This window comes from Lagenorhynchus albirostris, chromosome 11 (genome assembly GCF_949774975.1).
Source record: "Lagenorhynchus albirostris chromosome 11, mLagAlb1.1, whole genome shotgun sequence".
NCBI lineage: Eukaryota > Metazoa > Chordata > Mammalia > Artiodactyla > Delphinidae > Lagenorhynchus > Lagenorhynchus albirostris.
This window is the reverse complement of record NC_083105.1, coordinates 58,665,399-58,690,504: the sequence shown is the minus strand read 5'-3', so window position 1 is coordinate 58,690,504 and position 25,106 is coordinate 58,665,399. Positions and strand designations below refer to the sequence as shown.

At 46.3% G+C, this 25,106-nt stretch overlaps 1 protein-coding gene across 2 annotated transcripts; it reads right to left on the bottom strand.

The window, feature by feature from the left end:
• Positions 1-1,742: 1,742 nt before the first annotated feature.
• On the bottom strand, positions 1,743-24,454 carry TIMELESS (timeless circadian regulator). 2 transcript variants are annotated; one of them, XM_060165847.1, is made up of 29 exons: positions 24,377-24,454; positions 15,758-15,920; positions 15,450-15,603; positions 15,046-15,160; positions 14,889-14,951; positions 14,504-14,605; positions 14,171-14,326; positions 13,793-13,926; positions 13,511-13,598; positions 13,051-13,227; positions 12,471-12,688; positions 12,121-12,224; positions 11,808-11,977; positions 9,832-9,964; positions 9,216-9,369; positions 8,052-8,149; positions 7,839-7,959; positions 7,531-7,732; positions 7,114-7,259; positions 6,408-6,493; positions 6,202-6,319; positions 6,030-6,112; positions 4,944-5,086; positions 4,571-4,748; positions 4,421-4,489; positions 4,179-4,297; positions 2,777-2,990; positions 2,540-2,644; positions 1,743-2,399 (listed from the first exon to the last, which is right to left on the bottom strand). In XM_060165847.1, exons 2-29 carry the CDS (start codon positions 15,840-15,842, stop codon positions 2,326-2,328), a joined length of 3,609 nt encoding a protein of 1,202 aa, XP_060021830.1. In that variant the 5' UTR covers positions 15,843-15,920; positions 24,377-24,454; the 3' UTR covers positions 1,743-2,325. The 2 variants fall into 2 exon arrangements, with proteins under 2 accessions (XP_060021830.1, XP_060021831.1); XM_060165848.1 differs by lacking the exons at positions 15,450-15,603; positions 15,758-15,920; positions 24,377-24,454 and having other exon boundaries at positions 14,504-14,666; positions 15,046-15,158.
• Positions 24,455-25,106: the final 652 nt, after the last annotated feature.

Sequence of the window (25,106 nt, the reverse complement as noted above, 5' to 3'; positions counted from 1 at the left end):
AAAAAAAAAAAAAGTGACACAGACTGCTTCAGAAAAGAAAGCACATTTGAGCCGATTCTTGGAGGATGGGCTAGGAGACTGGCAGAATCAACAGCTTGGTGGTGTGAAAAGTTCCCTCTATGAGAAAACACAGCAAAAACATCCTTCAGAAATTAAGGTACAATCAAGATGTTCTCAGATTAAGGAAAACTAAGAGAATTAGTCACCAGCAGACCTACTCTAAAAGAATGGCTAAGGGAATTTCTTTAAACAGAAAGAAAATTATTAAAAAAAAAAAAGCTTGAAATGTCATGAAAAAAGAGCAACAGAGTGAAAGATATGTATAATAATATACCATCTTATTCTCATGAGTTTTCTAAATCATGTTAAGTGATTTAAGTAAAAATTATAACATTGCCTTATGTGGTTCTCAGCATAGAGAGAAGAAATATTTAAGATAATTACAGTATAAGCGGGGAATGTAAAGAGACCTAAGGGAACGCAAAGTTTCTATACTTTACTCAAACTGGTAAAATGTGTCTTAGCCCTTGAAAACTCCAATTACCCTGGACATAGCTTCACCTCTACCTTCAGAGGCTATGGGAGGCAAAAAAGACAAATTAGAGAAACAAGACAGTCCAAATGCATCCCTGACCTAGGGCTCTCCCTAATCTGAATGACTATTTTCTGAATCTCACCTTCACTCTACCACAGCTGGAAACATAAGAGGGCCAGGAAGCTAATGGTTTACAAGAATTGGGAAGGACATGCATGACATTTGCAATGTTTACCCATCTCTTTCTTGCCCAGACTTCCCCTATGCCCCAGGCTGACAAACTGGCTTTTCCTCCCTTTGTGTCTCCTTCTTCCTGAGGCATACTTTTTTAAACAATTGAGGTATGGGACTTCCCTGGTGTGCCAGTGGTTAAGACTCCAAGCTCCCAATGCAGGGGCTCCAGGGCAGGGGCTCCAGGTTCGATCCCTGGTTAGAGAACTAGATCCCGCATGCCGCAGCTAAAGATCCTGCACGTGGCAACTAAGATCCTGTGTGCCACAACTAAGACCCTGCACAGCCAAACAAACAAATAACTGAGGTATATAATCAGCTATAAAAAGGAGCGAAATTGTGCCATTTGCAGAGACATGGATAGACCTAGAGATTGTCATACAAAGTGAAGTCAGAAAGAGAAAAACAAATATTGTATAATATTGCTTACATGTGGAATCTAGAAAAATTATACTGATGAACTTATTTGCAAAGCAGAAATAGAGACACAGACGTAGAGAACAAACATGAATACCAAGGGGGGAAGGGGATGTGGGATGAACTGGGACATTGGGATTGACATATATATGTTTTCCACAGTGGCTACACCAATTTATGTTCCTACCAACAGTGTACAAGGGTTCCCTTTTGTCCATATCCTCACTAACATTTGTTATTTGTGTTCTTTTGGATGATAGCCACTCTGACAGGTATCAGGTGATATCTCATTGTGGTTTTGATTTGCACTTCTCTGATTAACGACATTGAGCATCTTTTCATGTACCTGTTCTGATGCATACTCTTTTTACCCTAAAGATTTATCCTAGACAAAGGATCTTGAGGTGAGTATGTTTTTCTGTGTCTCATGTAGGGAAAGCAAGAGAAAAGGGAAGGCTGATAGTCTCTTTTAACCCTAATAGTTAAAAGTTCTTAAACGAACATAGCAGGTGGAGGGTTGAGGTATTTAGACAGATTGGCAAGTCAGATCAACATTGGCAACTTTTAATTTTACATGTTTAATTCAATGCCAAACACCAACCAAAAACGCTCATCATCTGAAGAGTACTGCATCCCAACCCTATTTCAACATTAGGAACTGGGCTCAATCTGGTGTTCAGCGGGTGATCACAGGAAAGAAAATGAGGATGGGCTCGTCTAGTGCCTTTTAAAAATGGTGCAACATCCCCACTCATCATGTCACAAAACCCCCCATCTAGTGCTGTGACCCACCTCCAGCAGAAAGCCAAAAGGAACAGACCAGTAAGAGGGGTCCAAGGTGCCTTCTATATTCACTCACTCCTCTCCTTTGCCAGGGTGTGCTATTAACCAAAGAAGAAAAGGAATAAGTCTCCAGAGAGCTACTGAGGCACACTGATAAAAGTGGGAGGAGCAAGAAGTGACTGAACAGGAGGCCAACACTGTTGCCTGGATTTCCTGGACCCTAGATCCATGGGGAAGCCCAGGGCTCCACAGCTTCTGTCCAGTAAGAGGAGTTTCCAGGTCCTGTATGCCCCTCCAAACTCAGATTTAAATTCACCACTTAAAAATGGGTCTGTCTCTGCCCCTAGGCATCTGGCTCTTCAGTCGCTCTCATCGTCATCCTCTATCTGAAACCGCTTCTTCTTCCGGATTTCTGGAGCTCCCAACTCTGGTGCTATGGGAGTGACAGGGGTGAGAAGACAGGATATCTAAATTTGTTAAGGGGGAAGGAGGATGGTAGCATTTACCTTCAGGACTGGAGGGAAGAGTGCTAGAGGTTAGAAGAAAAGGCAGATCCCGACCAGACCCTCCTACCTTTCCTCCCGCCCTCATCTTGCTCCTTTTCCTCATCGCTGTCCAACAGCTGTCGCTTCTTGGGTGCCACTTTCAGCTGCTCTTTCCCACCATCAGTCCCTTCCTCTGGAACGACCACGAGAGGCATAAAATTAGGGAACTAGGTCCTCATAGTCTCAAATACCCTATCAGCCCTCTTGATCACATGGCTGGGTAAGTATTCAATAGTACTCAATAGATAAGTGGTCCTGGTATTACCCTCTGGGGACAGCAGGCCTGCTCTCTCTTTCCGGGCTGACAGGAGGGCCCTCGGGGCATGTGCTCGGTGCTCCTCCTCAGGGCCTTGCTCTCCAGGGACCTTAGGTTCTAATCCTGGCTGAAGCTTTTCCTCCTCCTCTGGTTGGCTCAAAGAAGCTGCCATCCTCCGGAGCTGGGTGGGACTCAGCTTGGCTGGAATTCGCCAGAAGGTTTCCTACAGGGGCAAAGAAGTTGAAAATGAGAGTAGTGGGAAAGGAGCAGCCTCTAGTCCACCAGATTTTGATATTATTCATTGAATAAATATGAGCCTACATTGGTGAAGCTCCATAAGGGTTGTGAACTCTACTTATTGCTTATTTATCCAGTATGTGCCCAATGTCTAACACAGTGCCTGATACACCAGGAGGTTCCCAGTAAATACAGTTGTTAATTACATAAGTAAATGAATGGATTCTGGGGATCTAAAGGTGAGTCAGATATGATCCTTGCTCTCAGGGAACTCACAATCTAAGGGGAGAAAGAACCAATGTACTGTAACACCACAGGATTGGGGCTATATTAAGGGAATGAACAAATCACAGCCACCAAAATGATTACAGTTGCCCCTCTGTGTCCGAGGGTTTCACATCCATGGATTCAACCAACTGCAGATCAAAAACATGGGGAAAAAAATGAAAAATTCCAGAAAGTTCCAAAAAGCAAAACTTGGATTTGCTGCACATTGGCAACTATTTACATAGCATTTACATTGTATTAGGTATTACAATTAATCTAGAGACGATGTGCATAGGTTATACGCAAATACTATGCCATTTTATACGAGACTTGAATATCTGTGAATTTTGGTGTCGGGGTGGGGGGGTTGAAGGAGGGATAGAGACTGCTTCTCTGAGGAAGTGACAACTGAACTAACTCTTCAAGGTTGGGTGGAGTGTTCATCAGGAAAGATGGGTGATCTGCCACCTTGTGTATGAGGCTGGAGCCTTCCAGTAGGGGGACTGGCATGATCAACTGTTTGGAGGTATGAAAAAGCCTACTGTTTGGAGGATGGAAAGTAGCTCCGGATGACTGTAGTGTCAGGCAGGTGTGTGGTGACGTGGCTGTGAGGCTGCAATGGCTGGCCAAGGCCAGAGACACCGCCCGGAGGCTGTGGACTTTGTCCTGCTAACAGAGGGGAACCATCAAGTGCTCTGATCAGGGGAGTGATATAATCAAAACTGTAATTTAGAAAGATAACTCGGGGGCAGTGTGGAAGATGGGTTTAGGAGAAGGGAAGATTGGAGAGATTAGCAAGACAGCTGCTGCAGGAGTCACGGTCAGAGGTGACAGGAAATGAGGAGGAGCAGATGTATCTTAAAGTAGCACCAACATGCTTGGTTGATGCTGTAACTGGTGTATTTACCTGCCCAGAGGCAGGAGGCCGAACCCTTAGCTTTTGCAACAGCTGCTGAAACTGTTCATTTTCCATTGCTTCCTCATTTTCTTCTGTCAGTGGCACCAGTGGAACTGCCTGAGAGCAGCCTAGGACAGGGTCAATGGTCACATGGTGAAGATGTGAAGAAAGAACTGGCCCTCCATCCCACAACCAGGTCTCCAGCAGCCTCCGGACCCCAGTCCTCCTGAAACCGTCATTTATCCACTCACCAAACTCTTCCCGATCATCTGCTGCTCGAATGAGGCAGTTCTGGAGCCACAGGAGGGGAGCAGAAAAGCCTAAGGGAAGGTGGAAAACTTATAACTGGCCCATACAACCAACCCCACCACCTGAGACATCTCTCCCAACTGGGCCCTCACCTTCCTGATGCAGGTTTTGCCCAAGGTTTTGAGTTGAAAGGACGGAGCCACCGTGGGCTTGTTCTGCTTCTGAGCCCTCCTCTTTCTCTTCATCCGCTTCACTCTCTTCCTCTGGCAGGTTTTCCTCTTCTTCTAGATCTTCCTGGCAAAAATCGTTCAAGGACTCCTCTTCATTAGGCTAAAATTAATTGGGGCGGGTAATGAACAAAAGGAGACAAGACGAAGAACTGAGTGGAGTCCTCTGGTTCCTGACCACCGCGCTGGGGGGATCTACTCAGAAGAGCCTGAGACAGGAAGAATCTGGGTGGGCTACTTCTAAGGAGCACTTCAGCGGGGGCAGGCCCAGCTGGCAGAGCCAGGGTAAGACTGTTACCAAGCTTGAGGGCGCCAACTTCTTCCGGCGTTTCTTGTACAGCTCCCGCCGCTCAGCCACCAGCCCCAGAGCCAGCAGTTTATCTACTATTCGGGCCCGTGAGCGTTTGGCTGTGATGTTCTTCATGATATTACCCAGGATATCTAAAGAGAAAGAAAGTGTGAATGCCCAAGAGCAACAGGGGAAAGGGATTAGTAAAGGAAACAGAGGTCTTTGGAAAGAGGCTATAGCTCAACTCACTCCAAAATGACACCACAAAAAACAGTATGGAGGTCTCTCAAAAAACTAAAGATAGAATTACTATATGACCCAGCAATTCCACTCCTGGGGATATATCCAAAAAAATAAACAAAAACACTAACTTGAAAAGATACATGCACCCCAATGTTCATGGCAGCATTATTTACAATCGCCAAGGTATAAAAGCAACCTAAGTGTCCATCAACAGATGAATGGATAAAGAAGATGTGGTACACACACACACACACACACACACACACACACACACGAATACTACTGAGCCATACAAAGAACGAATTTTTGGCATTTGCAGCAATATGGATGGAGTTGGAGGGCATTATGCTAAGTGAAATAAGTAAGACAGAGAAAGAGAAATACTATATATCACTTATATGTGGAATCTAAAAAATAAAACAAATGAATGAATATAACAAAAAAGAAGCAGACTCACAGATATAGAGAACAAACTAGTGGTTACCAGTGGGGAGAGGGAAGGGGGAGGGGCAAGATAAGGGTAGAGGATTAAGAGGTACAAACTATTAGGTATAAAATAAGCTACAAGGATACATTGTACAATATGGGGAATGCAGCCGATATTTTATAACAACGATAAATGGAGTATAACCTTTAAAAATTAGTGACTATAGTGAATCACTATATTGTACACCTGTAACTTACATAATAAAAAAATATATATATATAAAAACAAACAAAAATGACACCACAAACAGAGCAAGTGGACAGGAAGGAGAGGATAAGCCTTCCTTGGGAACAGGAAGCAGCAGGAAAAGAAACTGAGAGCTTGGCTCTCATTTCAGAGGTTCCCTGAGCTTCCACCTCACTTACCATCAGAGCCCTGGAACTCCTCAAAAAGCCGCTGCAGCTCCAGCTCCTGCTCTTCCGTCCACAGTACAATCTGGGTTCCTTTCCTGTTCAGGGCGGTGTCAGTGGAAGGGGGAGCTCAGGGAGTGAAGAGTGGATTCCCCATCTCAGTTCCCTCCAGAGCATGTGCCTCTACCTCTGGAAGTCCTTGACGCTGTCAGCCAGTCCCAGCTGTACCAGACGGTGGATGACCTGCTTGCGTGTCCGAGGAGCAGTTTTCAGGTGTGCCAAGATGGTGTCCACCACATCCTGACCTGAAGTGGAGGAGGAGTGAGGCAGTGAAGAGGGGTCCTGGAGCTCAGGCTGCCCTCCTCATGCTCTTCAGACCTCAAGGCCTCATACCTTCCACATCCTTATGGGCAAGGTACAGTTCCTGAAGCTGGGCCTCCTCCTCTGGGCTCCACACAGGGGGTCTGTGACTAGAAGATCTAAATGGGGAAAGGAGAAGGGGAGCATGTAGATTGTTGGCTCAAAAAGAGGAGACCAAAGGTCTTCTCTTCTAAAAGGAATAAGGGCAACGCAGGTACCACAAAGGAGCCAGCTAGCAGAGGCTGAAGGTGTGCTACCTTCCTCTTACTCTCCTTCCACTTAAGAACCCAAAAGTCAAACTAAGATTTTCCAGGTTGGGCCCATGGAACCTGACACTGCAGGGGCTGAGAGTATTATGGGAAAGAGAGAGAAGAGTGAAAGGAGAGGAGCTGAGATACTCAGGGAAAGAGGACAAATATTTCTATGCATCCTTATGGCTTCCCAGCACATCTTGGGATAAGGCACATATAGACTCTCTCTGGGGGGGCCACCCCACTCTGACTGCCCCCGTGAACGCTGGTGAAGAAGGAAACTAGAGTAGACAGGAGACCTAGGGTCAATCCCAGTTCCTCTCTCAGGTGACCTCAGGTAAAGCATTTCACCTTCGGGGCTTGTTTTCTCACCTACGAAAGGGAAAGAAAGGTTACACCAACTGATCTGCAAGCTCTTCCAGCTCTGACACTCTGTGACTGTGTCACCCCCTTCCCCATCGCCAAGCCTTCCCCATCCTCAAGCTCACCTGCCATCCAGGGAGCCATAGCCCTCAGTCATCCCTCGAACCACAGCTGTGTTCTTCCAGAACAGCAGCTCCACAAAGGCTTTCTGGTTGACTGAGGCCAGTGCAAAGAACTTGCCCAGGATGTATCTGGAAAAAGTCACTAGCTCCTGAGGGAGAGGGAGACTGCTGTGAGGCCTGTGGCCTAAATGTACATAAACATGGGCCTTTAGGGATTTTTTTCTACGCCTGTTCCCAGCTGCCCCCTCCTCGCTCAGCCTCTTCTATCATTCCCCTTGCAGCTCCCTCAACCTGCCTGTCTACTTCCTCACCGTTCTCTCATCGTTCAGCCTTGACACGGCTCAGGGCACTTTATCCCCTAACCTTTTACCCCAGGACTCCCCTACACCTCTAGAACCCCATTCTTTGGTATCTCCTTACTTTGTAGGCCCCAGCCGCAGGGTCGCTAAGCAGACGATTGAAGAGGCAGAAGAGGGAAAGCTGGAAAAGCAGGGCTTCCATTTTGAGATCATAGGCCAGACGGTGCAGCATCTTGACGACACAGTGGTTGGTGTGGGCGCTATTTTGCTTGTAGCTCCGCAGCAGCAGCACGTAGGCTTGGATGACAGTTGAGTTTGCAAAGCTGCACCGAGACAGGGAGCGAGAGGATGTCAGTGTGAGGACGTGTGGTCGTCCTCACAGCCCCACGGTCTCCACCCTGACACCAATTCCATCCTCCCGGCCCGCACCGTTTCAGGTAGTCCAGAAAGTTAAATTCTTTCTCCAACACCTCGACCATGTGCAACTCTTCCTCCTCCACCTCTTCTTCATCTTCTTCCTCCGCCCCTTGTTCCTCTGGTCCCTGCTGCCCTATAGAAAGACTGAGGATTACTGGGTGTCTGTGACGCTGGCGCTAGAGAAGAGCTGGAAGGAGAGAGATGAGAAGGAAATGGGAGACTCACGGGGAAGCGGGGCCCAGACGATTTGCTTCAGCAGCTGAATCTCCTCCTCTGGGGAAATGTCCTGAGAGCCAAACACATCTCCTTCTGGCCACACCTCCCTGGAGCATAGAGAGAAAAAAGGCTTTTTTTATAATATCTTTTTTTTTTTATAATATCTCAGTTATAATTTGAAGTGGGAGAAGGAATTTAGACTTATTTTATTTTCCAGCTGGAAAGAGAATACAGACTGTTATTTCAAAGATGAAACAAAGACTCTAGGGAAATTTTCCCTCATAAGCCACACTGCAAAGAAAATCATACAGGAAGAAAAGGCAAATAATCTAAACGCGTGACATTTGAACAAATGTTGAACAAATGTACATATTCACACAATGGTGTTTTTTGTTTTTATAAATTTATTTATCTATTTATTTGCCACTGTTTTCACAATGGTGTTTTAAAGCCATTAATAATTGCAGAAATATATCTGACGAGAAGTGATGCTCACGGGACTTCCCTGGTTGTCCAGTGGCTAAGGCTCCGTGCTCCCAATGCAGGGGGCCTGGGTTCAAAACTTAGCTGGGGAACCAGATCCCGCATGCCTGCTGCAACTAAGAGTTCACATGCCACAACTAAGAGTCTGCATGCTGCAACTAAGAAGTCTGCACGCTGCAACTAAAAGATCCTGCATGCTGCTGCAAAGATCCCACGTGCCTCACCTAAGACCCGGTGCAGCCAGAATAAATAAATATTTGAAAAAAAAAAGAAATGATGCTCACAATATATTGAGAAGTGAAAAAAAATACTATAAATCAGTATTGCAATATTTCAATCTTGTAAAAGAAGGTGTATATGATATGTCTATATATAACACAGAGGGAAAAACTCTGGAAGATAACTCATCAAAATGTTAATGATGGCTATCTTTGGCTCATAGAATTAACTTTATTTTTTTTCCCCAACTAACTGTGCTGATATTTCTCAAAAATGAAACAAAAACAAATAATAAACCTCCCAATAAACCAACCCAAACTCCCCAGGACTCAGTACCCTGTACAGAGCCCCAGCGCTTCTGAGGGAACTTCTCTCTTGAAGACTGAGAACCCTGTGCCACAGTGAAAGCCACTCCCTGCCCCCAAAAGCTCAGGGGCTGGATGTGGGAGGACGGGTAGGTGGCGCTCTTACCGGGCAGACCTAAGAAGGGTCAGGGCCTGTGGGGCCTGGCCAGCCAGGAGACAGTCTTGGATCCGCACCATGGCTTCTGCCCGCTGTTCTTCCACGGGCACCTCTGAGGCCGCATCAAAGGGAACCATGGAGTCCAAACTGAGCTCAGGATCCTAGAGAGGGATTATTAAAGCTTTGGTAACAGTTGGTGGGGCAGTGGGGGGAGAGACCCAGAGAGCCTGCCCAGAGCACTACCCTCAGGAAACAGAGAGTAGGACTTCCCTGGTGGCACAGTGGTTAAGAATCCACCTGCCAATGCAGGGGACACGGCCTCGAGCCCTGGTCCAGGAAGATCCCACATGCCACGGAGCAACTAACCCCGTGCACCACAACTACTGAGCCTGCGCTCTAGAGCCCATGCGGCACAACTACTGAAGCCCATGTACCTAGAGCCCGTGCTCTGCAATAAGAGAAGCCACCACAATGAGAAGCCCACGCACTGCAATGAAGAGTAGCCCCCACTTGCTGCAACTAGAGAAAGCCTGTGTGCAGCCATGGAGACCTAACGCAGCCAAAAATAAATATTAAAAAAAAAAAAAGAAAGAAAGAAAGAGAGAGTTTCTGCAACTACTTATCTGGGCACAGCACTGTAGCTGCTCGGCCAGGGAGGGCCACACAGACTCCAGTTCCTCTGGGCTGTAGGGGACATTACCAGAAGCTACGGACTGATCTAGGACATTCTTTTTCTTCTTTCTCTTCTTTCGTTTGTTCTACAGAGAAGGAACTGTGTTAGGATGGCACAAGAGCTAGGGAGGCCTTTTCCCCATCAATGTCCTCTATTAACTAATTAATTAGATGTCTGAATTAATTAGACATTCACCGAGTGACCACTATGTGCTACTCAATGACAATGGGAAAGCAGCAGTGAAGAGCACATTTCCTTGCCCTTGAGGCACTTGTGGCCTAGTGGGGGAGACAGGTAAGTAGACAGGTAAATGACACTACAGCCTGGATAAGACCTAGAACATGGCTGAGCATAAAACGCCATAGCAAAACCCAGGAACAGCACGTGACTCATTTCTTGTGGAAGTGATACCTTAAACAGAAGCCTAGAGAATGAGCAAATTTGCTCTGAGGATAAAAAATTCTATATGAAAAGGCTTTATTAAATGCAAAGCACTCTGCAAATGTAAACTACAATTTTTTCTCCTGAAAAGCAGGAGAATGAGAATCAATACCCCGACCCCACTCCCCCAATTCATGGCTGTGAACCAGTCTTCGCTGTGGGCAAACAGGAGGGCCTGTGAGGCCCTTAATGAGGTTCGTCCTTTATTCAAGGAACTTATAAACACACTAAAGGTCAGGAGCATGAGTCTGGATTCCAGCAGACCAGGATTTAAGTATTGATGCTAGCCATATACCAGCAAGACCTTGGACAAGGTGCTTAACCACTCTGCGCATGTGCCCTGGTGCTATTGTGAGGATTATAGGGAAACCTTAGCACAACGTCTGAGACATAGTAAACGCTCGATAAATGATAGAACCTATTAGTACTGCTAATACAACAGAGCTCCGAGTGTAAACAGACCTTTTAGAAAAGGCTCATCGGTACTACAGCCCCTTTCAAGCCCAGTTCTGACTGAGTTTTAACCTATAGCAAATAGAATTATAGGAAAATTTTTACAAAGCAGTCCTTGTGTCTCCAGGATAGAAATTCCTTGAGGTTTTCTTCTTGTCCCAGACTTTTCATTTATTATTTCATTTCAGGCTCATGGGTAGATGTTACAACCAACTTTTAAAGATCAGGACTCACACAAGCAGCTTAAGTTATTCTAACAGTAACTAATACAGGATGAGATCCCAGACCTCCGAGTTTGTTTTTTTTTTGGCTGCACCATGCGGCATGTGAGATCTTAGTTCCCTGACTAGGGATCGAACCTGGACCCCTGCAGTGAAAGTTCAGAGGCTTAACCACTGGACTGCCAGGGAAGTCCCCAGACCTCTGACTTTTAATGTAAGGTCCTTTCTATCTCATTACAGTGCTTCTGAAGTATAACCAGGAAATAGCACAGCATAATTACTAAACTCTAAAATTATCAACCCCCTGGGACTTCCCTGGCAGTCCAGTGGTTGAGACTTCGCCTTCCAATGCAGGGGGTGTGGGTTCGATCCCGAGCCGGGGAGCTAAGATCCCACATGCCACGTGGCCAAAAAAAAAAAAAAAAAAAAAAAAAAACACAACAGACACAAAACAGAAGCAATATTGTAACAAATTCAAAGAGACTTTAAAAATGGTCCACATCAAAAAATAAATACATAAATAAAATAAAATTATGAACCCCCAGAGTTCATGTGCTTAGCACAGAGCAGGTGTTTAATAAATGTTTCCTGAATGAATTAAGATACTTATGGTAAATCAGGGATCAACCTAATGAGAGGAGACTCACAAGGCAGAACTGCATTGGCAACACCAACGAAACTCTTGCCCTTCGTTCAGAGTAGTTCTAACAGACCAGCTTAAGCTACAGAAAATGTGAGGAAAAAGAGCCCCCTGTCCTTTCTGTCCCCCACCCTTTCTCCCCAGCTCTTTCCACACCCTGGGCTGCCCAGTACCTGCACCATCAGGTTCCCACGGCTCCGGCAGAACCGCTCCAACATCTTGAGGAAGAGGTGGGTGGTTTCCACCAGGTCACGAAGGAAAGAGCGGGGCTGGCATCTCTCATTGAACTTTCGAAAGAGTGCCAGGAAGAGCTCTCGGTACTCCATCACATAGAAAATGTTGTCTAGAAACAGGGAAGAGAAAGGAATGGAAGGACTGACCTGGAAAGCTTGGGGAAAGGAGAGACGGGTGAAGCTGGGTCCGGGAAGAGTGAGATTCGGATCAAGAGGCAGGGAAGGGGGGATCAGAGACCAAGCGAGGCCTCACTCTGGATGATGCGGCTGCTCTCCCTCACAGCCTCGTCTGGGGATGCATTCATCTCATTCACTGTGGCCAGCAGCTCCTGATAGGCCTTCAGAGCCAGGTGCATCCTGTGAGAGGGAAAGAGGTAAAACGGAGGACAGCTTAGGACCTTGGTTCGTGGAAACGGTATCACCCTTTGCACCCTCGCCTGCCAAAACAGTTCCATCAAAAACTCAATGACCCAGCCAGTCCTTGCTCCCCAGCTGACCACCTGAAGCCTGAGACGGGACAGAAAGTACCATCCAGAATTCAGGCATTCAGATTCCCAGCCTGGCCAAGATGCCCACTCTGACCCCACTTCTCCTCCCGCTCACCGGCGTGCCCAGGAGGTGGCTTCCTTGCGGTCGGTCAGCATCATCTCATAGTAGTTGGTGAGGTTCTGCTCAATGAAGTGGAAGGTGCGGACAGTGAGGGTCTCAGAAACCAGGCCTGGCCGGAAGGAGGCAGCTCGGTTGAAGGCCATGAAGAAAGCCAAAGCCCACATGTAGTAGGTCTCATCGTGCTGCTGAGCCTTCTCCCGAAGCAGGTGGTCCTGATGTCAAGGAAAACAGACCACTTCATGACCTCAGGGCTTCCAACTTCCTCCTGTCCTATGATGACCAGGTGGACCCTGGACACCACTGTAACAATACTATAGGACCCAAATCTCCATCCCTTTCTCATTCTCCCCACGTTCCCTTCCCCTTCCTCTGTGGCAATCTCTAGAGCTTTTTTGGTCATATCGATAACCCACTCCCTCCTGACTTCGTCACCATGTCTCAGGGGCACCCTACATCCGTCTCACCTACTAGTCCACTCTCCATGGTCAGCTTTCCATGGGTTCCTCCCCAGCTTGCCCTTCTTACCCACCGCTACCCCAATCACCTCTCTACTCCATCTTTCCTAGGCTCTCACCTTCACCGAGCCCATGAGCCGGTTGTAACAGTTCTCTAGGAACTCAGAGCAGAAGTCTCTGAGAAAGAGTCTCACGTTGAGGGCAGAGCGGCGCTGCACGGACAGCTCCCGGGCAGCCTGGCGACGTTTAGGTACCCGTCGGGGCTGCTTTCCCAAATCGGAAGTGTAGTTTTGGAGCTGGGGATGTAGGTTGAGGGAATTAGAATTACTCCTAACCACCTCCCTCCCCGGCAGCTCTTTACACATCCTTGGTACTACAGTTTTCTCAGAAGAAACTTGTAGAAGGTAGAACGTGCTCTCCCTCTGGTACTAAGTGAAGATGCAGGTAAAGACAATGCCAAAAGCTCTATTTCTCCTAGGTCTCCAACTTTCTAAGCCCAAGAACAGAGAAGCTTTACCTCCAGAGAGGTAAAGGTCCCCCACTCCACAATGTTCCCACCCCTGACGGGAGCAGACTCACATTGTGGAGACCTTTGTGAAAGATGAGGTCCCTCTCCCCAATGGATTTCAAGCCCTGGACAATGTAGGAGCCCCCAAATCGAGAATGCCTGCAGAGAAAAAAAAGTCCAGGGTGATTCCTCAGTTCTCTGGAGGTTCCATCCCCGTTCTCTTCCAGCAGCACATCAGAGCATGTTGTAACTGCAAAGTGCTCTCGTCACCACTGCCTTAGCATTTGGCCCAAGCCCTAGCATTCCGTAGTGCAGGAATGGGAACATGGGTAGAGTGGCTCTGCACCACTCACCTGTTGCCTCGCTGCAGGGCTCGAGTCTTCTTCTCTGCCATCTCTCGCTGGCGCAACACCTCCAGTTCTGCCACAGCTGTCCTCCGCTCCTGAGCTAAGCGTCCCTGCCCCACTCCTGCCAGCTGCTCAGGGTTCTAGATTTAGAGCAAGGAGGGAAGAGTCAGAAGGACAGTCATTTCCTATTCTGAGTTCACTCCTAGTGGGGACAGAAAGAGTGAACAAAATAGGACTGTTGATGGGACCCTGTACTTAAGACATGGCTATTCCACCTGGCACCTGCCTTCCCCAGGTATTTCAGTCATGATACAAGAGCAATTCCGGCTGCACAGCAGAAACGGACATGAGGGAAGGGATTGAGGCAACAGGTGAGTGTCTCACCTGGTCACGAAACATAAGGGAGATGATCTCCAGCACGTGGAGGCTCCACTGATGCTCCGCAGTTGAGCTGGCCAGGAAGAGGAGCAGGTCGTCCAGGCCACTGAGGTGAATCGCCCAGAGAAGCCGGTCGTGGACACTGGCGTCATCATCGATCCTCTGAGCAGTGAGTGGTGAGGGAGAAAGGGGAGATCAGTCAGTTCTACTGCCCTGCCTTGAGGTTTTCTAATTCATTCCTTGAGGAAGGTCCCTCCCGAGTTTCGTCAGAGGACAGAACAGCGAAAAAGGGGCAGCCCAACCTAATCAAGCACAAGAACTCGGACCAGCCAAGATCACCTTCTCCTGATCAAGGTCGGCTGGGACATGGAGAACATTTCTGACCAGCAGCAGGATCCGCTCAATCAGCAAGCTGTCTTCCTCCTGCCGTTCCTCCCAGCCCTGGTCAGAAGAAGGAGAGTTAGAGGACAAGACCCCCTGTGGAAGGCGGGAGGCATCTACGCTGATGGGGCGAGAGAGGCACAGAGAAGAATCAGGATTAAAAAGAAAGAAGGAAGAGTTCGAGTAGTCCCGAGGCAGCAGAGACAGCAGATTGGACTTGTACCCCCGAGGACTGGGACCGTATCTCCAAACCCCGCGTGTTGTGACGCCCCACCTGGGGTTCTGCCCAGGGGAGGAGCAGGGCGCTAACTGTCCCCTGGGATCTTGTGAGGCGGAGACTCACCAGCTGCAGCAGCTCATACAAAGTTTCACTGAGGACTCCAAAAGCCTTCTCACTGGCAAAGGCCTACGAAACAGGGGGATGGACCTTAAGTAGTCCCCGCCCTCTCGTTTCCCACGGCCCCCAAACTCTGCCTCGGGATTCTGGAGGAAAACCTCACCTCTTTGTAGGCCTGCAAGTACGCTAGCACCTGCAGAAAGTGGTGCCGGAAGCTGGGCTCTTTGGGCACGCTGCCAAAACAGAGCAAGGCTGGTTGTGTCAAGTTCACCATCAGCCTGGGGAGACCATGAAGGAGGGAGACGCTGTTCAGTTTCCTCACCAGGCACAAATACCAAAGGCTGGCACACAGTATATGTTAGAAAGCTGGGGGATCAACAACAAGGTCCTGCTGTATAGCACAGGGAACTATATTCAATATCCTGTGATAAATCATAATGGAAAAAATATAAAAAAGAATGTATATATATATGTATAACTGAATCACTTTGCTGTATAGCAGAAATTAACATAGCATTGTAAATCAACTATACTTCAATTAAAAAAAAAAAAAGCTGGGGAATCAACCTGATAACAGCATGAAAGAGAGGCTTGTCCTGGCGGTGTTGGGTAAGGATGGGTAGGAGGTCGCTCTGCAGGATTTGCGCTGCCCCCAGCTGCTGCCGTACATCTCGCGTCTCATCCTCATGCCTCAAGTAGCGGATCAAATCCTTCACACTCTCTTCAGGGACAGAATAAACACTTACATGGAACGCTGGCAGAAGCTCTACCCAGGCCCATGTGCTTTTCATACCCATGGCTTGAGAAATTCAAAAGACCTAGACTCAAGCAAGTGTTGTTTTTTTTTTAACCTGTTACCTCAAAAAGCGACTCACCTAAGCAATCTGGCTCCTTGTGGTAAGTGTCTCCCTCCAAGTACCCAAGGGCACTGCATGTGGCTAGAAGTTCACAATTCATCATGTACAAGTCCACACATCAGTGGACCAGCCGTTGGAGAAGAAAGGCAGGTGGAGCCAAGGGAGCTAGAAATGATGAGGCCTATAGAGACAAGGAAAGATAACAAATGTGGGGGACTTCTCTGGTGGCGCAGCGGTTAAGAATCCGCCTGCCAATTCAGGGCACATGGGTTCGTGCCCTGTTCTGGAAAGATTCCACATGCTGCAGAGCAACTAAGCCTGTGCACCACAACTACTGAGCCTGTGCTCTAGAGCCCATGCTCCTCAACAAGAGAAGCCACCGCAATGAGAAGCCCGCGCACCACAACAAAGAGTAGCCCCCACTCGCCGCAACTAGAGAAAGCCCACGTGCAGCAACAAAGACCCAATGCAACCAAAAATAAAAATAAACAAATAAATAAATCTAAAAAAAACCCCAAAACAAAACAAATGTAGGGTCCTCCCCATAAAAGGGAGGGGGGAGCAGGCAGGACCCTGATGCTCTGAGTATTCTGATCAAGGTCCTCAAATGTTTCACTTTTGTCAGCACCGGAAGTGCTGTTCCCAGTCCCGGGGAAAGCTTTAAGTTAAGACTTCTACCCAGGAGGCTCCGAGACTAAGAATTAAGCCATCCCATCCTCTAAATCGGGTCTGAAACTGTAGAAACAGTATGTCTGAGTCTAGATAACCTAGTAGAAAGAAAGGCTGGTTAGCAAAGGGCATCAACTCTGAGAATTTCACCCTGAGAAAGCTCTGCAGCCTTGTGAGAAGGTGGGAGAATGAGCTTCCCTCTGCCTTAAAATTGCTGGGGGAATTCCCTGGCGGTCCAGTGGTTAGGACTTAGCACTTTCACTGCTAAGGGTCCAGGTTCAATCCCTGGTTGGGGAACTAATTCCACAAGCTGCGCAGCATGGCCAAAAATAAAAAAATTGCTGGACCAGGTCCCCCTCCACCTTCCACCCACACAGTTAGAGCTCTTCTGTACCACAAGAACTGAGAAAACCCAGCTCTGACTGTACAGTGATCCCACTGAGGATCTGATATATCCCAGGAGCCCTGAGGCTTCTGAGGCTCTGGGGATGTGTAAAGAAAGTTCCTTCACTCTCCTCCCCAAAGTTACTCTTAAATTTTGGTGATCTTAGTAGAAGCCAGTACCTAACAGAATGGGTGAGAAAAAGAATAGGAACTAGTTAAATTCCTTGTCCCTCTCCACAGAAGAACCATCTTCCTTTTCTGAAGCACACCCCCTTTTATTAAGATCCCTAAACCCTCATCAGATAATCAAGTAGGCACAGATCCTGGATGTTTCAGAACCTGACACGAGTCATACACACACACACACACACACACACACACACACACACACACACACTCTACATTCACTATGCGTCCCCTTGTCACATTCAGCCACACTCTCAGCACGCAGCAGCTTCCTCTAAAAACACCTTTCCCTGTTCCATACGTACCTCCAACTGCACCCCTGTTCCCCCACAGGAAATAAGAAATGGGCCATGTCCAAAGGACCAAGGTTTAATGCCTGATGTTATCTCCATGCATTTATGTAACTGGGCTACTTCTCTAGGCTGCTGCTTTCCCTTCCCCTACCCAGTGCTAATCTCCTTTCTGACCGCTCAGCCCAGCAACAGTGAGCCAGTAAACCACAGAATGACCAGGAAAACTGAAGGGATACCTGCCTTCACTGCCCTTTCTCATGGGACTTGCAGACCCTAAGACCTGGGCTCCAGTGAGGCAGGTGCAGTGTGTGAGATCTGTGACTCTCCTCCAAGATAGATCTAGCTTAAAAAAAAAAAAAAAGATACATCTAGCTTTTCCAGACAGACCACTGGTGTATACACACACAGAGCAGACCAATTCTAATATTCAATATTTGTAAAACTGGCCCCGGCAGAGTACTCAAACCTCTGCTTTCAACACATTGGTTTACCTGAAAGGCAAAAATAACAGAGGTGGTAACTGCTGTTACCTGGCTACCTAAATAAAAGCTGGAGGGGAAAGAAGATAGGGAAGGAGCATCCTTGCAGATGTGAGAAGGGAAGAGGTTATGTAAGAGACCTAAGACTTCAGGTTCTAATCCCCTGCAGTTCTGACAGAACCAGAGAGCAACAAGTAAAGTAGAGGAAGAAATGGGTAAGATGACTATTATAAAGCTCCCAGGCAAGCTGGGTTTACATGAGGCAAGCTGGCAGTCTTGGGCCTATTCATTAGAACTGGAATAAAAGAGCTCTAAACAGGAGTTCCAGCCCTCACTGGTGGAAACATACTATTAAAAAAAGAGCCAGGGACAGAAAACTAACTTACAGTTCACTCTCTTTTCATGCAGTTATCTAGAAGCTACTCACCTAGTCTGCGTGGCCTCATCTTCCTCTCCTAAACCACTTATAATCTGATTATCTGTCTTATATCTACTTCACACTTACCCATCCAACCCACCACTTCTTAGATCCATGCCTTAGGTGCCTCCTCTGGCTATCTAGTCCCCCAACCCAGGAACATAAACATACACATTCCAAGACACAGAGCCCCCTCACGCTCTCTAAACCTTGCTTCCTCCTTCTGGAAGGTCCACCTCCCTTAATTCCAAAAGTTCTAAGCCTACCTGACCTTCACGATCCAGCTCAAATGCCACTCCTCCACGAAGCTCTCCCTGATAGCCTACAGCAGGACAGGATCTGACTGCACATATCACTCTAAATGGACTTCTTCCTCTGGCACTGTACTACTTCTTTTTTTTTATTTTTTTATTATTATTATATATTTTTTGCGGTACGCAGGCCTCTCACTGCTGTGGCCTCTCCCGTTGCGGAGCACAGGCTCCGGATGCGCAGGCCCAGCGGCCATGGCCCACGGGCCCAGCCGCTCCGCGGCATGTGGGATCCTCCCGGACCGGGGCACGAACTCGCGTCCCCTGCATCGGCAGGCGGACTCTCGACCACTGCGCCACCACGGAAGCCCTGAACTACTCCTTTACATTACAATAACCTAGAGTACATCTTTTCTCCTCTACTAAATGTTTTATGCATTTCTGAATGCACTGAATTTCTTTCATAAGATAGACATTCAGTAGAAACTGTTAAATGCAACTTGGTGTAATAGAAAGAACAGTACAACATTCAGAAGGTGGGGTCAGAGTCCTGGCTTCACTGCCTACCGGCCCATTTATTCCTCATCAAGTCAGTCTTAGCTTCCTTATCTGAGAAATAAGGTAAAGGATACTGTGGCAGCCATGGAAGTGCCTGCTCAGATTTCTCAAGAAAGAACTTTCCATTCAGCTGCAAAGAATGCAGTTAGCTGACAGCACCTCCAGGACCCACCTCAGCCCTACTCTTCCTGGGCAGACCCCCAGCTAATGACTAAGCACAGGGCTCACTACAGTCATAGTGAGCATGGGCTCACGATAGTTACCACCACCAAATTCTTTCCTCTTACAAAGAGGGAAAAGGAGAAACCACAAGTGCTATTCAGGACAACGGGACAGAACAGATATATACAAGCTTTTAATTTCTCTTTGTTCTAATCGGAGTACTTTACTCTCCTTCCTGAGTTTTCTACTTTGAAAATAATTCTCCCCATGCCACTTCTTTGACCCAGAACAAAGGCAAAACAGGAAAACCAGCCATTCTGGCTTGCCAAAGAACCAAGAGAAAAAAAATTCTTTTTTTTTTCCTGAAAAAATGTTTATCTTAGAATTAACAAAACATGCAAGTAAAAGCATTAACATTATACCCTCAATGTCCCAACTACCTAAACAGTCATTCTCAAGCCAGGCTGTACTTTAAAACCACCTTAGGATACCTGCTTAGGCCCTGTCCAAATATTCAGAAACTCCAGGGGCTGGCGAGAAGGGGCACAGGCACAGTATTTAGGAAACGCTCGCCAAATGATCCTATAATTGGGAACTGCTTTAACATATACAAGACTATTATGCTGAAGGAAAATCAAGATGCAAAGGTGGGGGGAAAAAAAAAGATGCAAAGGTGGTCTACAACTTTATTCAACAATCAGCAGTTAGTTCTCATCATTTTTTTAATTGATGACCTTCTAGATAGGGTTTTTTTGAGTTTTTTGTTTTGTTCTGTTTGCTTTGTTTTGAAATACTGACTGGGGTAATATAGTTGTTTCCAAACTTCTGGATTTCATGGATGGGTCTTTAATTTTTTTTTCAATTTAGGGAGACTAACCTAAGGTGGCAGACTCTAAATTTTGTAACTTAAGGACAATTAAAAAAAAATACAGACGCACAAACCTCGTATATTGCTGGTAGGACTGTAAAATGGTGCAGCTGCCGTGGAAGTTGGTTTGGCAGTTCCTCAAAACGTTAAAACAGAGGTACCATAGGACCTAGCAATTCCACTCCTAGGTACATATCTGAGAGAAATGAAATGTACATCCACACAAAAACCTGCACACCAATGTTCAGAGCAGCATTTATAATAGTCAAAATGTGGAAAATCCCAATGTCCATCAATTGAAGAATGGATAAACAAAAAGTGGTATATCTACACAATGGAATATTATTTGACAATAAAAAGGAATGAAGTACTGATACACGCTACAATATAGATGAAATTTGAAAACATTACGTTCCATGAAAGAAGCCAGACACAAAAGGTCACATGTTGTAAGATTCCACTTATATGAAATGCCCAGAATAGGCAAATCCATAGAGACAGAAAGTAGATTAGTGGCTGCCAGGCACTGGGGAGAGGAGGCAATGGGGAGTGACTGCTAGTAGGGACCTATGTGGTTTCTTTTGGGGGTGATAAAAATGTTCTAACATTAGCTGGCAGTAACAGTTGCATGTCTCTGTGAATTGTACATTTTAAAAGGGTGAATTTTATGGTATGTGAATTATATCTCAATACAGCTGTTATAAAAAACACCCACACAATTACTATACATTGTTTTCAGTAAACACCAAAAAACCCCCACAAAAACCTAAGAAGGACAAAAATCCCAGAATAAAGTACAGTCCTTTAATACATTTAATTTTATGAAAAAACTCATTATGTTGCATTTTCACATTTTATCATAGACAGATGAGAACTCTGTCAAATACCTTAGACAAAGCAGATCTGGACATTTAAAAGGGATGTTAGTTACTTTTCTCACTCAACTAAGTACTAAGCAGTTGAGATGAAGCAATAATCATCTCAAATGCAGGCCTCAAAATGCAAGAACCAAAGGAAAATAAAGGATAAAATATTAAATACGCTTGCAATTCAAAATAGAAAATTAACACATTTCTTGAAAACAAAATAAAACCAAGCAAAAAACTCTGTCCCAAACCAACCCTGCTCTAAGAACCAGCTCTGAGATTCACTAGTATGAACAGAATGACGCTTGGCATTTGAATTCCAGTTCTGTCCAGTTGGTGATCTTGAGCATGTGGCTTAACCTAAACCTCAGTTTCCTTATCGGTACACAGAGAAAAATACGTAGGGGGTGGTTCAAATGAGATCATGGAAATCAGTGTCCTTTGTGGACCAACGGACCATTGCTGGTCCACAAACTGTTAGCAGTCTGCATCAAGATATGGACAAAAACAAAACATAAGCATTTAGAACATCTTATAGCAATTTGATGCAGTTGATGTTTGTTGAATCTAATAGTAAAAATGCCTATATTCTGTATGTCTTTTTTTCACGTTATTTCTCTAGTAATTTAATTTTTCTAATAATACTGTTCTAGTTCTACTATTTTAGAAAAGTACTTTATATTTCAAGTGATATATCACAATAAAGCTAGAAAAAAAAGAAAGAAAGAAAAGTACTGGCCTGCAACAGCCTGGGGCGGGGGGGGAAACACTGGTCGTTCACCACAAAAGTTTGAGAAGCTCTGATATCAAACACTTATACTGAGTGTTGAACACAAAGAATTCTCAAAATATTAATTTCCTCTCCATCTATTGGACTCTATAGTCAGTCACTAAGTGCTTACGAAAATCCTCCTAGGCAAAAGATAGTGCTGTGCAGGTGCAGTGGCTGCAGTGCTAAAGAAATTTAAGGAATTTAGTTGCAGAAATAAAACCCACCTAATATAGAAGAAACAATGTAAAAGAAAGTCAGTACTAGCTCTAAGTGATATTTAAAAAAAAATTCTGAAAAACTAGGGCTCTTTTCAGGTTAAAGTGGCCAAGGAGGTTTTGTCAGAGAAAGTGTGATTAGAACTGGGCCTGTGAAGGCTGCATAGAATTGAGGCAGCTGAGAGGAGGAGGGGAACTTCAGCAGAGAATTTGCCAGAGTAAAACCAGAGAGGGAGCCACTATGAGTAGAGGAGTCTTAGGAAAAAAATGGAAAAGAGGGTTGGAACCGGCTTTATGGGAAAACTTGGTCTTTGTCTATCAATTCAAGGATTTAGAACATAAGCCTGGGACTAACTGAAGATTTCTGAGCTGAAAAACAAAACGATCAAACTGGGGTCGCACAAGCAGGAGCACATATCCTACTGGTGTATCACTAAACATATCACTCTCTGTAAGGTCTCAATCTTTTTTCCTTTTACTGCATTCACTCTGCAAAAGATCCCAACCGCAGATCAATGCAACCATTTGCTTTCTAGACTCCTGGATTCAAATCTAGACTCATTTGCTAGAGGAAACCAAACAACCCTGCAAAATGATACACAACAAATGTGGTCTCCAATCTGAACAGGTCCTCAGCCTGGCCCAGCAAATCCTTCATGTTCCTGGTCCTCTCCCTCTTCTTCCCAAGGAACAGCTGTTTCTAACTTTCACCGTTACCCTCAAGCCCCTTTACTTCACTGCTTCCCACACTTCTCAGCTGGTGTCTCAGGTCCCTTCCTCTCAGAACAACTGAGATCATCAGAAACGAACTGTCTCAATTCTCCCCACCCAAGCCTAAAAACATACATATTTCAGATGAATCTAAGCCCTCCATTTGTGAATGATCAATTACTTCTCGTCCCTCAGTTGCTTCTTCCTCATTCTTCATTTGTTTCCAATTTTCTCTTTATACTGGCTCCATTCCCATATGTTATGAGTTGCTCAAAGCTCCACCATCTTAGGGGGTGGGAAAAACCCCCAAAACAAAACAAACACCTTTCCTTGACCTCACATTGGCTGCTCCTGTACTCCTCCTTAAGAGATGATGCTCCTCAGGCTTGCATCTTTTTCTTCTTTTGGTAGCCCTGCCACACAGCTTGGGGGATGTCAGTTCCCCAACCAGGGCTTGAACCCGGGCCACGGCAGGTATCATAAGTGTTCAACACATGCTTTCTAAGCTGAAGTAGACAAGTTTCGAAGTTGAGGGAGGAGAGGATGGGGCTGGAGATTTGGAGGCATCAGGATGTAAGGTGGTGTGTCAAGTTGTGAAAGTAGATAAACTTACTCAAGAGAGTTCTGAGTGAGAGGAGTAAGGAAGCCAGGGCAGACTTCTTTGTCACCCTGTAACTGCAGAGGACTCATTTACATGTGTTCTTCCTTCCAGTTCCTTAAGGGCAGGAACTCTGTTCTATTCATCTTGTCCACCTGGTACTGAGCATACGGCACAGTACATGTTAGGAGCTCAGTAACCTTTTACTCAGTTGTATAAGTGCCACTGATAATAGAGGGAGGTAAAATACTTCAGGGACACAGAGGAAGAAGTGACTACTTTGGCCCAGGAGGGCTGGAAATAGAGGTTTTCAGCGGGACAACTGAGCTCCTGAAAGAGAAGTTCACCTGGCAGAGAAGTGGCAAGAACTTCAAGTCGAGGGAACAGCAGGAGCACAGGTACCAAAGCATGAAAGAGCACAATGCAGACACACCCTTTCTATAGGTTTGGGAGTCAAGTGCATGAGATAGAAAAAAATGATAGGCAGCTTTAGAAAATCAGCTGAGAGGATCGGAGTCAGACTGCCAAAGGCCATAGACACCCACCTAAGGATATAAACTTGACCGTGGGAGGCCAAAGAGGAGTTTTAAATTTAATCTGAAATGACCAGATTGACTTTTTAAAACGGTAATTATGTAGTGGCAGCACGAAGGGCCAAGAATTGAGAGACTCAAGGGAAGGAGCTTAATTAACGACTGATGGTCTGGCTAACAAACCCAAGCAGAGGCTGTATCCTCCTTAAGCCTTCTACCCGAGGGAAAGGAGGGAAGGGAATGAGAAATCCATTTTATAAAAACTCAAGGTTTAAGTCAAGTGACCAGTGAATCCCAGCTCCTGCTGACCACCAAGCTGGACACCTATTTTTTTCGGGTCTGAACTGGATGGAAAATTCCTAAGTGGAAATGCCCGGGAAGCTTCTGTCTTATTGTAAGGGTTTCAAGCCCCTTCCCATCACAGCCGCACCGCTGCGTGAGGACCTATCTGTGTAGAATGGCGTCGGGAAAACTAGGGGACGTCCCAGGAGAGTTGGAAACCCTGCGGCTCCCACACAGGACGCGGGGTGGGGACGCGTGCGCACCTAAAGCGCGCGCCCCGCCCCCTGCCTTTAAACCGGGTGACGGGAAAGGGAACTCCGCGCCTCCCAGAAGAGCCCCCGCGGCTTCGAAGGGACGCAGTCCGCTTACAGCCCTCTCGCCCAGACACTCACCCGCTCCCCGCCGGTCCTCAGGGTCCCCGCGGAGACAGCAGCTCCCGCTGCATTTCCCGCCACCCGGCTGGGCTGGACCACACCCCGCCTACGTGGGGAGCTGGGCGGGGAGAGCGGGGCTGGTCCATGTGACCCCGAGCGGGCGGGGGAGTTGGTGATGAAGTAAGGAAAAGGGAAGCGAGTACAAGTATTCTTTTATCTGAGTCGATCCCTTATATTGAGCCCCAAATCACAGCACAATGGATTTCCTGCTGACTTAAGATAATTGGGATCTAAGTCGATTAGAGGTGAATTTACAAACATTCTTCCCCCTGCACCTAGTCAAGTGGATTATTCCAAAGTCTTAACAAGGTTAGTTAGAAAAGTTAGGCTTTATTTGTGAGGAAATGGAGAGCTCAGCTACGTGGAAGAGTGGTCTTTTGCGGGACTGGGGTGTCTGTCTTACTATAGGTATAGGTTTAAAGCTTGCGCAATACGCAGGAGGCTCCTAAAAGGAAGAGGTCAACACAAGTATTCATCGTCAGGTCAGGGTCTCCTCTGGCTTCTGTTGAGATGAGTGTATTTTCCCAACAACAAAAGAAAATAGGGATCAAACAAATAATATCTTGTGAATAATTAAAATTTGAATGGAAGGAATCAATTTCTGGGACATGTAAAGGGTTAGATTTGCTGAAGATGAAAGGACAGATGAGAGAAAAATGAAAAGACACACACAAAAATGGAAAATAAA